This window comes from Desmodus rotundus, chromosome 3, assembly GCF_022682495.2.
Source record: "Desmodus rotundus isolate HL8 chromosome 3, HLdesRot8A.1, whole genome shotgun sequence".
In the NCBI taxonomy this organism is placed as follows: domain Eukaryota; kingdom Metazoa; phylum Chordata; class Mammalia; order Chiroptera; family Phyllostomidae; genus Desmodus; species Desmodus rotundus.
In genome coordinates this window covers 75,446,824-75,461,252 of record NC_071389.1, presented here as the reverse complement: position 1 = coordinate 75,461,252, position 14,429 = coordinate 75,446,824, and the positions used below count along the sequence as shown (strand labels likewise).

The following is a 14,429-nucleotide window of genomic DNA, read 5'->3' as shown; positions in this document are numbered from 1 at the left end:
CCAGCATATTTTGTAGTGTTAGATTCATCCATGGACCAAAAGCAATAATCAAAGGCAAATACCTGAATAAAAGAACAAAATATTAAACTTAAAAATTCATTGACTTGTATGAGTAAATCAGACTGCAAAAAATAAAAAATTCACTGATGAAGGTCAGGATGCCTGCTACTGTCCGATTTTTTAAAAACCTTCATAGGTTTGATGCTTTGTTAACCCTGAAGTTTCTTTTTGACTAAACTGTTGATTATCTTCTAGTACTAGACTAAGCTATCCATGAAAATTGCTACTTATCCAGAATTCAAACAAGCAAACATCTTAACCAATTTTTTTAAAATTATACATTTATTGAGAAAAAAAATGACTCCTCTACCAAGCCAACAGTTCTGCTGTAACCCTCTGGCTGGATCTCCCACAGCTTCTCCAGAAACACTAAAGTGATCAACTTTCATTTAAACCAATTTCTTCTAACTTTTCATGACACTGCCATTTCTAGAATAGCCAAAGCTGAGAACTCCCCACGCTGCCATCTCGGACACCATCTCCTCTTCTATTTCAGCACGCAGTCTTGGACCCAGTGTTGTCAATAAATCAGTAATCCACTCTTGCATGCATTCATTTTCTGCACAGTTACTGAATGCCTACTGTTACGAGGAATGACTGATGCTACCTCCCTCAGGACCCTCATCTAGTCATTGCTTTCCATGCACATGACCACCATTCATGTTCCGGCCATCATTATCAAATGCATAGGGAACATTCCCTAAAGTGTGCTCCAAGAAACAGTAGTTTCATGAGACAGTCCATAAAAAAAAAAGACTAAACTGTGTTAGAAATAGTGTACATTTTGCCCTGTTTGAGATTCTCAACATTTAAGGTTCCGAAAAGTCCTCCAGCAAATAAATCAATTTAATTAACTTTTTATTTTTCCAATTAATTTTGGTGAGGAAATCCTTTCTTGAGTTAACACCTGCCAACATGCCTTGAAACTTGCCTACCTCTTAGCTATCTCTGGCCCAGGTGACTCAGCAGCTACTTTCCTGGGCTCTTTTTTACAGCCTCCCTGCCCACCCTACCTCTGCCCCCCCACCCCGGTAGTACACATAGCAAATTACAAACTTTCCAAGGACCGGACCCTTAATGCCTAATCATTTCCAAAGGATCTTAAGCACTGAGCAAACAGAACCCAATCTCTTTGACCTGGCATTTGAGACTGGCCACAATGAGGCCTTTCCAGCTTATGTCCCCCAACTTCTTTATGCTTCAGCTGAACTCGTCAGCACCTTGGAGTCACAATCCCACCTCCGTCATCGGTGTTCTCTTCATTTCCACCCTTCAAAACGCTTCATACTCCTTAAGGCCCAATGCAATATATTTTTCTTCTAGGAAACATTCCTTGGTGCCATCCAAAGGAATTAGCTTTCCCTTCTCTAAACTCTCACAACATCGTATAATCATTTGTGTGTGTATGTGACACACCTATACCAATTATTTTACTTTTTGCTAATCCTGTGTATGATCCACATATATGTTTTATCTCCACTGGTAAACTAAGTTCCTTGAGACAGGAACCATACCTGATTTGTATTTGTATCCTTCAGTATTCACAGTAATTGCATTATAGTTATTTATTGTATGATTAATGGCATTGAGACCTTACGTGAAAGGAGGTACTTTATCATCAAAAGATTAAGTTATGCTCTCAATAGTGTCAGCACTACATATACATTAATGCCTTTAAAACTGAGTCAAGTATGCACACAACTTACATCATCAATCCCAAGTCCAAATTCAATTTTGTGACTTATGCAAACATTCACTCTGGCCTTACAAGAAACAAGGCTAAAATGAACAGCTATGAAACAATAGTTTCAGCCAACAGGGAGTGTGGTATATTTACTGCATTCAGAGGGCTGTTCCAATGACTTGAGAGACCACCCAGGCATAACCCAGTTAATCATCCTGCCTCTAGGCAGAACTGAACTTCAACACTTCTGAGAGATGAAGATCTGTCTTGTTTTTAAAATTTCCAGAAAAGAAGACGCCACCACCTCCTTTTAATGGAATGTTATTATACTTATTGTTCATTCCCAGGGCATTTTCCTTTCCTTTTAACCTAAGTCAACTCTCCTTACTTTAAATGGCCAAAAGAGGCTATTTTCCAATTTTAATGTATCTTTATTGTTTTCCTGTAGTAGGGGTGTCCAACCTTTTGGCATCTCTACACCACACTGGAAGAAAAGTTGTCTTGGGCCACATATTAAATACACTGAGACACACAATCACAAAAAAAATCTCATAATATTTTAAGTAACTTTACAACTTTGTGTTGGGCCACGTTCTCAGCCTTCCCGAGCTGCACGCAGCCCGAAGGCTGCAGGTTGGACACCCCTGCTCTAGAGTCTCAATGAATTAGCAGTGGCTCCATAAATGAAATAATCATTTATTTCCTATGTGCTAATTTTCACACCCAGCTAAAACTTACTTTCACAGCTTGCTATTTTATATACAAGGTGAAAAAGCTACAGATGCACGCTCCCAGTAATGCTACTTAAAATACAATGAAATCCACCCCAAATTCAGGGTCCAACTCTCACTGAAAATTATTCCAAAATTTTGTGCCATTTCTAACAAACAAACAATAGTTTAAGGTTGTTTTTGCTTATAGATAAAGAAAATATTTTAAGTATTTGCTTCCTAAAATTCAGACAAATGCAAAAATGCAGCAGAGAAGAAAGGGGCCCTGACAGTACTGGTAGATACTTGATACAACTGTTCTTTGCCTGTCAAATACCAGCCTTTCCCTGAGCTGAATTATGTCTCAAATTTCAAACCCTTTGATCACACGCATTTTAGAATGCTCATCCCTCAAACCAGTCATGGTTATTACTTTACTAAACATTTACCAGTAAGAAGGCTGAAGCCCAGAAATCTGAGGGGTTTCCCTAGAAATTCAAAAGCAAGTGAACAGAAAAATAGTTTTAATTTTTTTCCTTAATGCATGCCACAACTGATCGCCCCTTCTGTGAAAATCTACAGCACTCCGTAGCTCCCATGGCTCTAGTTCACATGTTGTTCAGTGTGGGTCTCATCCCCATTCTAAAAGTGAATCCACTGGGGGAAGGGACTTCAGCTCATGCACCTCATAGTACCTGGGTCAGCACCTCATATAGAGCAACTGCTGTACCTAATATTTCTTCAATAAGTAAACATAATACCAGCAGAAGGAGTTGGAATGCAGACAAGAACACGGAATGGATATGAGAACTATTATGAATAAGCAGAGGTTCAAATTGCCAAGATATATTTTCAGATGTTTCATTACTTTCAGATGCATGTTTTGGGGGAACTTGGTCCCTTCAGCAGTTAAATACAGCTCTGGTCACAAGATGGGCACTGGGGTCCTCTTCAGCACCATCACTCCATGGTTCATATGGATAAAGAAGTATAGCCACATCATGTATATAATGTGTAGTTTGCACAGAAGTTAAAACAATTATTTGTTTGACTGTTGCTAGGATAATTTTAGTTACGACTGTTACTAAGAGTTTCAAAGAAGTTCAAAACAATTTCTTTGTCCTCTCATTTTCCTTGCAATCTTGTTAGTACATAAGCTATTCTCAAAATATTATCTTTCTTTTCATGGACAAACATTTACTTATAATTTAATCACAAAAGATTTATAACAAAAGGGAATATGGTTTTCTTAGGTTTTACAGAAGTTTTGGCTTTCCAATACAAAATCCACTGATATTTCAAATGAGCTAACAAAACTATTTTCTTGATAATTATTCCTTGGAAACTGACCACTTTGAATAAAAAGAAATTAATTTTTTCAAAGCCAGCACATCATATTAGAGAAATATGTTAAATAAGATTTCTAACTCATTTCATAAGAATTCCTAAATTCTTATTTCATATATTCATTATGGAGTCACTAGTATCTTAACTGAAATGTTGAAGGTGTGGGATTTCTTAATGCACACAACTGAGTAGAAAAATAAATCAAATTTGGAAATCGTGTAAATTTCCTATTTCATCAGTGCCAGTTAACACCGTGAGACCTTTATTTGCAAAGGCATCCATACATTGCCAAGTGCTTTCAACTAGAAAAAGAGCCAAAAGTACAGATGTTCCCCAGTTGTCTTTAAAATCTGAAAGGCATTGTCTTCAATAAAATGTGACTCCACCTTCTCAGAATCCCACTCCTTCCTCTTCCTTTGCAATTTGTAAAATTTATACCAGCATTTAATTCCCTTCAGCTTATGGCCCACATCTGCTCTACCTTCATCACTCTGCTAAAAAATGTTAGCTTCGCATCTTTGTGAACCACTGAAGAGCTAGCAAAGTTACTACAGGTTGTTTTTAATAAGACAAATGTGTTGAGTGATATATTCTGAGGTGAAGGCGTTCCAGCACTTTGGAGCAGGATGCAGGATAGTCAAACTCCACTCTTATCTAAAAGTCCGATCTGTTGGCATTTCAGCGAAATTCAATTTACAATTTTAAAAAAGGGAAGAAAGAAAGAATCTTGAAGAATCAGAAGGCATCAGCGTTCTAAGAAATGTGATCTGGTAGTCATTTTCCTGACCTATAAAAACCAAATGTAAAGGTACTTACAACTGCATTACCTGTGTATCCTTCCTTCCATTCTTTCTACTTGCATGCTTTCTCTTCTTCTCTGTCACCTAATTGTAACATATTTAATCCAGAAAGCAATAAAAAAAATACCTATTTTCCACTTTTCTCAGTTTTAGGTAGCTTAGGGAACTCAGATATGTATTGGGCATGTTTTTTTTGTCCTCTAGTTGCTTATGGTCTAGTTGAAAAGACAAAGCATGAAACAATTATTCTTGAAAATAAAAAAGTACATGTCTTTCAAAATCGTTTTAACACCTCTCATAGCCCTTCCCCAGGAAGAAAGTGATTAACCCAACACTACTCTCTAGAGAATTTAATTTTATACAAAGAAATATTTCCAAATATATACACAGATTTTTGCAAAGTAAGTCAAAGCCCTTGCAAAAACTCCCTTTCAATTTCTCCTTATTAAATTAACCTTTCAATGTCATCTCAAATGTCACTCCCTTATGAAACCTTTCTTAAGGACACTACTTGTTATTACTCTGAATTTTGTATTTGTCTAACTACATTTTGTGTGTGTGTGTGTGAGAGAGAGAGAGAGAGAGAGACAGAGAGAGAGAGGTTTTCTTTGTTCTGCTACATCACTAATTCTTAGAGAACAAGACCTTGGTTTTCTCAATGTTTTTACTGTCCACAATTCTGCCAAACAAAAATACTCTGAGAGTGTATTTTTAAAGCAACTTCTTGGTGAACTACCTTTTAATTAAATGATCTTGTAAAACTGTGTTTTCATGTATGTTTCCTCTGCAATAGAGTAGGTAACACAAGAGTACTTTGTCAACATCTCCCTTGCACTTCATCTGTGGAAGTGACAAGACTGGTGCCATCCTTCAGACACTTTGTGTTCACTGAATTCCCACCCTTTTCTTGAAAACAGAAGAAAGCTCCCATATTTTTCTATAAATTATGTCAAGAGTCAGCCATCTCTTCAGCTCTAAGAGCTTCCACCAATGACCAAGAAATCCTCTGGGTGTATTAAGCACAGTGGGAAGCCCAGAGGGAGAAAAAAGAAAAGAAATTGCAGGCATTCTAGGGAATCCCTCCTTCCTGCAATCCCCTCCCTCTCCTCACTTCCCTGCCCACTGAGCTACAAATCATTCTTTAAGACCTGCCTAAATGTCACCTTCTCCAGTGTTTCTTCATCCTCCTCTCCATATTGATCCCCCTTCTGTGCTACTTTACTTGATAGGCTCCATCTCTCTAATACATACTCTACCTAAATAACTGCACATTTTACATTAAATTAGGACTATGGGAATTTAAACAAAATGTCTATTAACACAATGCTGGGTGCATAGTAGTAATTTAGCATATAGCAGCCACTGTATTCACGTAACAGTATCTACTCACGGGCTCCTCTCTCCAGTTAATAGTACAGCTACCACCTACAGAGTATTTATTACTATGTACCAGGCACCATCCTAAGTGCTTTATATTCTCAGCAAGCTGGGAGGTTTCCTGAGCCAGGGACTGTGATAATTTATTTCTTTATTCCCTACAGCTATAGACACAGTCAATAGGTGCTCAGTATTTGCTGAATCAAATAGAGAAATGAGAAAAGGCAAAAAGGGTCCACGTGGCCCTGAGTAGAAGAGTTGCTACAGTTCGTTGAGTTCTGTGTCAAAAGCATCAATGCAAAACACACTACTTCCTAACTCCCAAATCCAGAATCAAAGGGTTTGGCGGGGAAAGACCCACTCTATGAGAACTTGCTTTGTTTGCATAAAGGAGTGTGTCTCTCTCCTCTCATTCTATACTGCCATCCTACTCTCTTTGCACAATTAATCTACTGTTCACATCTGCAGACCCAGCTGCTATTAACAGCCTGTTCCGGCTACTCTCTACTTTGAAAACTGAGCCCAAGATCTCTCCACAAATCCCCATTTCTCCAATTTTATAAATATTGCCTTGACAATGTCCAGTTTTGTGGTTACTTTTCAACTTTGTCAGTCTGAGAGTATAATTTATATAAAAGACACATGCCAAATTTATTCACATCTCACCAGACTGTGTTATGAGAATTAAGTCAGAACAAAAAAAAAAATTAAAGTACTGTATTTCATGTCATGTTAACATTTTCCTTTTATTTTTTTATATTCTATTGATTATGCTATTACAGTTGTCCCATTTTATTCTCCCCTTTATTTCCCTCCACCTTGCATCACCCCTCCCACCAGCATTCCCCTCCACCCCAGTTCATGTCCATGGGCCATACATATAAGTTCTTTGGTTTCTCCATTTCCTATACTATTTTTAACCTCCTCCTGTCTATTTTGTACCTACCATTTATGCTTCTTATTCCCTGTATCCTTTCTCCCATTCTACCCTACCCTCTCCCCACTGATAACCCTCCAAGTGATCTCCATTTCTGTGATTCTGTTCCTGTTCTAATTGTTTGCTTAGTTTGTTTCTGTTTTTTGTTTTGTTTTGTTTTGTTTAGGTTCAGTTGTTGATAGTTGTGAGTTTGTTGTCATTTTACTGTTCATATTTTTGATTATCTTAGATACTAAGCTTCAACACTTTTCTCTCTTTCATTGCTTTCTCCTATTATCAGAGATGGAAAGAGTCTTAAAAAAAAAAAAGAGCTAAACTTCATGCCTCTTGCAGAAGCCAGACTGAAAGTGAAAGGAGAGCCCAGCACCGAAAGCCTGTCTGATCACAGGGACTGTCTTTACCCTGCTACGTGCTGGAGCCAGCGCAGCTCTGCCAGCCCAACTCCAGCCTGCATTTGCAAATCTCTGCTCCTGGGCACCACAGAAGGAGTGCCAGAGTGACCACCCCTACTGCTGGTGAGTTCTACTGAGAAGACACCACCCATCCATTTAAAAAGCTGTCAAGTAACTGCTGTCCTTTTACAATGTAATTAATCATCTCCTTTATATATGGCTATATATATATATACTATATATATATGGTTATATATGGCTATAACCATTTCCTTTATACATGGCTTTCTATATATGGACATATACAATGTAATTAATCTTTTCCTTTATATATGGCTATATATATGACATACAAAACAATGACTTGAATTACAGTTAATATTGCCCGACTGTGAAGATGTCAAAGCATTTTAAAGACACAAAGCAAGCCAACAGCATCTACAAGCAATGAGGCATTATTCCTGATCTCAGGGAATTCACAATCTGTTGTAGGAAATGAATGTGCTGTGGAAAGTACTACTCTGAATTGCAGTTCCAATTTCTAAGGGCACATGAAGAAGTGTCTCTTCAAACAACTAATTCATCTTTGCATTCATTTATTTTTTTCTTCTCCCCCCAAGATTTATTGAGATATAATTGATATACAGCACTGTATAAGTCCAAGTATACATCGTAATGACCTCACTTACATATATTGTGGAACGAAAGGTATTTACTGAATAGCTATTATGAGCTGGTTAGGACAGAAATAGGTCCCCACTTACAAGGACCTCACGCTCTATTAGAGGGAAATAACCAAATGAAGGAAGGAGTGCAAAATACAGAAGTCAGTAGAGAGTACAGCAGAAATGCAAAGAAGGACTAATTGCACTGCAGGGCAATGGCTTGGGTGGGTGGAGTGAGGCTCAGGAAGGTTTCTAGAAGAGGCAGAGCTTGGATTGAATTCTGAAAGATAATTGTTAAGAAGACAATTAGGAAAGGCATTCCAGGCAAAGGGTGAAGCTAGCATGCAACTGAGATAAGGAGGAGTTGGGAGTGACTGGAGTAGTGTGCGAAGAGCAGTGAGCAGGGGAAGAAAGAGGGAAAACCTGGGGGTCGGGGGTAGGCTGAGGTAATAAATACCATGTCAGACTTTATGTGCCTTATTAAGAAGCCTGGAAGTCAGCTTGTTGGCAAATGACAGGATCATATTCTTTGGAATGACAATTGTGGCAGTAATGTAGAAGATAAACTGAATAGGTATAAGACAAGAGAAAAAAAGCTAAGTAGCAAGTAATTATGATGAAGGTAAAAGTTTCTACTTCCCAACCTCAGTGGGGATAGAGAGGAGCTGTAGTGAACACATTTTTTTTTTTGCCTAAAATTCTATACCCCATTTATTCTAGAAACAGCACCTTTTCTTTGGAGAATTGAACTAAGCTTCACTCCAGCCATTTTGTTCCTATGGCTTGCTGCCATGTTTTTAATATGCCATATAAAATCATACAAGGTCCGTCCAGTAATGTTCAAACATGTAATGTGAAAAATAGATACATTTATTGAAAATACAAGATACAGCAAACTTTGTATATAGGACAATGATACCTCAGTCCCCTTCAAAGTAGGACCTTGGGACCTCACACAGTTCTCCCAGCATCTCTTCCACTGTTCAAAACACTCTGCAAAATCCTTTGTTGGAATTGCCATCAGCTATACCATTGTATTTTTCTGAATCTTATGGATGGTCTTAAATCTATTCTCTTTCAAAGGTAATTTTAGTTTGGGGAAAAGGCAGAAGTCACAGAGCACCAAATCTGGGCTATGGGGGGCTGAGTCACCTGGGTGATTTGAGGTTTCGCCAAAATCTCTGCATGAGACGTGATGCGTGACCAGGCATGTTTGTTGTGACGAAGCTGCCAATCACCAGTCATCCATAGTTGCAGTGGTTTTCATTGTATTGCATCTCTCAACCAATGAAGAACATTGAGACAGTACTCCTTATTAATTATTTGGCCTGGAGGGGCATGCTCGTGATGGACAACGCCATCCCAATCAAAAAACACAGTTACCATGGTCTTGGTCTTGCTGAGACTTTGCTGCGCCTTCTTCAGGCATGCAGAACCAGGAAACTTCCCTTGGGATGACTGGGCCTTCATTTCAGGATCACAGCTGTAGACACACAATTCATCTCTGGTGATGACCTTCTTCAGGAAATCTGATTCATTGGTAGCGGTTTGAATGAAGTCATTAGCAACTGCAGCACGATGTTCCTTCTGCTCCAGTAGCAGAAGCCACAGAACTAATTTTGCTATGACATGTTTCATACCAAGATCCTGCATCGAAATCTCGGGCACAGTAGGTTTTGGAACCCTCAGATCAGCTTCTAGTTCTCGCACTGTCAGTTGCTGATCTTAGTTGATTGCAGCCCATACACCAGGGGTGTCAAACTCATTTTCACTGGAGGCCAAAATAATTTTAGGACTGTATAAATGTAACTATTCTTTAACTGTTATGGAGTTGAAATTACATTCGCCCCTTTGAAGGCAACCGCGAGGCTGATGTGGCCCCCAGTAAAGACGGGTTTGACACCTCTGCCATACACGTTCAGCATTCTCAGGTGTTCTGCTTGCTGCAGGCCTTCCAGAATGCGGATCACTTTCAACAGATTCTCGACCATCTTTGAAGCATTTGTGCCACATTTTTATTTGTGTTGCACTTATTGTACTGTCCCCAAAAGCCTTCTGAATTATCTGAATACTTTATGCAGAGGAATGTTCAAGGTTAACACAAAATTTGATGCAGATTCATTGCTCTACTCGGTCATTTTGAATGCAACAGCCACAGAGTACTCATGCTCACTCAACAGCATCAACTGCCCCCACTGACTAGTACAGTGAAGTCGTCATTGTTCACACATGCACATTCCAGTCTACTCTCCTTGGCTGCCAGCTTACATAAATGTTGCACACTGTTCTTGTTAGATTAACAATGGCTGGACTTTTTCAGGACAGACCTTGCATATTGTATGTATGACTGTTCAGGTGAGAGGGCAGGCAAGATGCACATGGGGGCTCAAATTGGACCATTCACAGTCCATAATCTCTTTATCACAGTTAACTGTTCCCAAGGGTCTCATGGAATTTTTGGATTAGGGACCAAGGAAGCCAAACAAGTCTTTCTTTAACAACTGATGCTATAAAACCTGGGACATGTTGAGGCCATGTTTCTAAGCATGTGGACCAGACAAAGCTGGTCTGTAGTAAGAGAGAAATGAAAGGGACACATGAGAATAGAAACAGAAGATGGAGAGATAAGGAGAAGTGATTGTATTTGAACCCCACTTCCTGTCTGTGGGTTCTTTGAAACGTCCCAGAGTCATTTATCTTATGGTTTAGTTCCTATCATTTTAGCTGATAGACTCCCAACTACTACAGGAAGAAATAAACGTAAGAGATGTTAAAGGAATAAATAACCAGGCTTGACCATCCTTTGAATATAGAGCTGAAAGAAAGTTTGAATATGAACAGTCCTGTGAAAAAAGGCAATAAAAAGGAAAAGTCCCCTAAAAACTAACCAGAGTTTCAAAAATTTTAAAATAGGAAGTTGTTCTACCAAATTTGAGACCAATAATATGACAGAACATAGAGATTCTATTTAGCTCTCACTCAACTCCAACTCTTTCAAATACTCCATTCCTTTCATGTTTAATCCTTTACCATTCAGTTTTAAAATCTGCTTCACACTTACGGAGGGGAGAAGGTTGAGGGTGTCACAAATGCACAATCTGTGACATTTCTGGTTCTTTCAAGCTCTAATTACTTCTCCCCAAAAAACCAGTCACCCAACTTCTCCAACAACACATTCATAAGGTAAGTTGTATGTTCTCAAACACTGAATATTTCTTCTTCAACACAAACAGCCCAATGACAAGCTGTAAACATCTAAGCATGTACCACAGGACACTCTCTGTTGTCCCTAACAAATGATTGTTGTTGCTCATTAAAAAGGAAAAGAACAAAATCCAGACTGCATTTGAGTCGCCTTGACATCACCCACCATGAGCGACCTCGGGGTCTGTTTCAGAGCCTCCAGACCAATACCTCCCCTCATCTACCTGACACCCCCACCCTGGTGGTGCAGCACAGAGGCTGGGCTGACTCCAAGGCCACAGGTTACTAGTGAGAAGGACTGGAGGGGCTCAAGGGTTGCAAACGTTTATTGTGCAGTCAGATGAAACTGGAAAGGTTGATAGGGTCACTCCAGGGGAAATGACCCTAGCCTGGGGCAAGGAGGTGGGGGTGGAAGGGGGCTTCATGACACTCTGTCTGGTCTAGTAGGCTTTCACTGTTCTGGGTTTGGAGATGGATCAATGCCAAGAGGCAAGGGAGATGGATCCCTTTTTTATCTGGGGCCTATAACCCATGAAACCGGGTCCCCTGTCAGCTACCTCTTTAGGCATCTAGATGCACACAACTACAGTGGGAACCCCTGGCTCTGAACAAAGCCAGGGAGAAGGTGAGGGGAGAAGGGTAGAGCCTGCAGAACTTTCAAGTAGAAACATGTGGCTCTATGTTTTGAAGGATTTTTTGTTTCTCTGGCATTTTTTTACAAATGTGATTTAGAATGACAAAGTATATTAGATTGTATTATTGTTCTAAATTACTCACTGCCCTCCCTGTAAGCAGATTACATGTCCTTGACTATGTGAATGTCGGGCCTCTCGTAGGGGGAATATAATTCCTGACCCAACTGACATCAGGTTTGGCCATGTGACCTGCTTTGACCAATTAAATGTGAACAAAGAGATATATGCCAGTTCAGAGCAGCAGCTTTAATAGGCCATTGCATGGTTTCCTTTCTTCTCCCCTCTGCCATAATAACAGCAAGTCCCAGACAGAGGCAATTCCTTGGGATTGGAGCCCAGATTGAAGACCCACAATACAGAGCCACAGCAGCTCTCTGCTGACATGGGACAACAGAGAAGTAAACCTGGTTTGTCTCAAGCCATTGAACTTGTCAGGTTGTTACTGCTGTATCACCTAGCACAAGCTGGCTAACAAACACAGTGGTTACTCTAAAGTAAACCTAGATTGCTACCTACTCTGTATCCTGTACTCACAATTTATCATACATCCTGCAGCCACATTAATGGCTTGTGTGTACAGTCTTGATCATGTAACTTTTCTATACAAAAATCCAAAATGATTCTTCATAGTCTACCAGATGAATGTCAAGATTCCCAACCCTCTATAAGCTACCTACTTTTCTAGTTTTTTAAAACACAATTTCCTTTCAGGGACTCTGTAACTAGAGTTTGTACTTCTAAAGAGATCTGTAATATAGTAAGAAATATATCATTGTTCTTCATCTCTGGTTCCTGAGTAATAGGAGTGTCTTTTTTTCTTGATCTAGAGCTCCTAAATCCCTTGGAATTTCCTGGTCGACAGTAACCTCTCTTGTTCTAACGAGGCAACTCATGGGAGGCCTTCAATTGCTTCAGGATGGGGGCTGGAGGCCAGAAAGAATGAGCCTCGATTAGCCTAGAACTTTGAGTCACACTCCATCTACTCTCCAGGAAAGGGAGAGGGGTCAGAGATTCTGTTAATAACCAATCATGCCCACATGATGAAACTTCCATAAAACCCCCTAAATGACAATGTGTTAGGAGGATAACACACCCCAACTCTAGAGAGACAGAAACTCCCGTGCTCAGGATCCTTCCAGACCTTACCCTACATACATCATCAGTTTGCTCATCCGTAGCCTTTATAATAAACCAGTAAACCTAAGTTCATGTTTGCCTGAGTTTTGTGAGACATTGGAGCGGCCTGGGGAAACCCTGATTTGAAGCAAAGTCAGTTGGAGGTGCGGGTAACCTGGGAACCCACTACTTATAATTAGTGTCTAAAGTGAGGACAATCTTGTGGGACTGAGCTCTTTACCTGTGGGGTCTGTGCCAACTCTGGGTAGTTAGTGTCAGAATTGAACTGACGTGTAAGACACCCAGTTGGTGTCCAAAGAGAACAGGAGCATTGCTTGGTGAAAAAACCCCCACACATTTGGTGTTAAAATTATTGTGAGCAAAGAAACAGTTTTCCTCTAACATCTATTTGTTTCTATTCCTCACATACACCTTGATTCCCATCCCACATTTCTTCCTTTTGAAACTCTACACATACTTGAAGCCCCTCTTCAAGCCCCACTTTAAGCTATAAAGCCTTTGTCCTCTGAAGTCACGAAGTACTGAAACAACGAATAATGAGGTTTATCATGGTTTATTTTCCATTAGTGTTATATATATTTAACCTTCCTGACACATTATAAATTCTAGAGAGCAAGAACTGCTTGAACCCCACAAATTCCTCATACAATACTTTTCACAAATGCTCTCAATTAATATTTGTCTAGTTAGTGACATTTGAATGGACAGTGAAAACGATTCCTAGGAAAAATGCACAGCAGGACGGCCATGGTGCCATTTCGTCCATGCAGCTGCAACACGCAGATGTAAAAGCAGAAATGTAGATGGAGAGGCAACAGTGGAGCAGGTGCGTTTAACTGCGTAGGGATACGGGCAAAAGCCCTAGAAGGATGCTGAAAAACACTCCATACTCAGCCATGCGTTGGTCTGAAACAGTGCTGTCCACCAGACATATATACCAACTATGTTACTTAAAATGTTTTTGTAAATACATTTGAAAATGATTTTAGGAATATAGTTTATTTAACCTAATATAGACAAAATATTTATCTTTGATGTCTTGTGTGTACTTTATACTTACAATACATTTCACTTCAGACCAGCCACATGCCACAGGCTCAAAAGCTTCCTGGGGCTGGGTGGCCGCTGTGCTGAACAGCATGGGTGTAGAACTCACCATTTTTGAGGCCAACATTTAGTTTTTAGAAATTCACAAAGCAAAGCAGTAGAGGCCATAGCAAATGATGGCAGTCACAGCTTGTAAAACAAATCTGAATGAAACTGCACTTCAGAAGACACAAGCTGTACATAATAAGATCTTCCCCTTCTCTTTTTTCTGAGTCATTTTTATAAAGCCAAGTTTATGGTACATTGATATGCCTTTTTAAAAGGACACTGCCTTCAAAAAAAAAAAAAAACCCAAACAGATACACAAACCAATG

The 14,429-nt window shown here is 39.6% G+C and overlaps 1 protein-coding gene across 1 annotated transcript in view; it reads right to left on the bottom strand.

Moving 5' to 3' along the window:
- KIF13A (kinesin family member 13A) overlaps positions 1-14,429 on the bottom strand; it is a 203,432-nt gene that overhangs the window by 93,854 nt on the left and 95,149 nt on the right. Inside the window, exon 4 of the mRNA XM_053920223.1 lies at positions 2-62. Within this exon, the coding sequence (XP_053776198.1) occupies positions 2-62 (61 nt within the window). The remainder of the gene's footprint in view (position 1; positions 63-14,429) is intronic.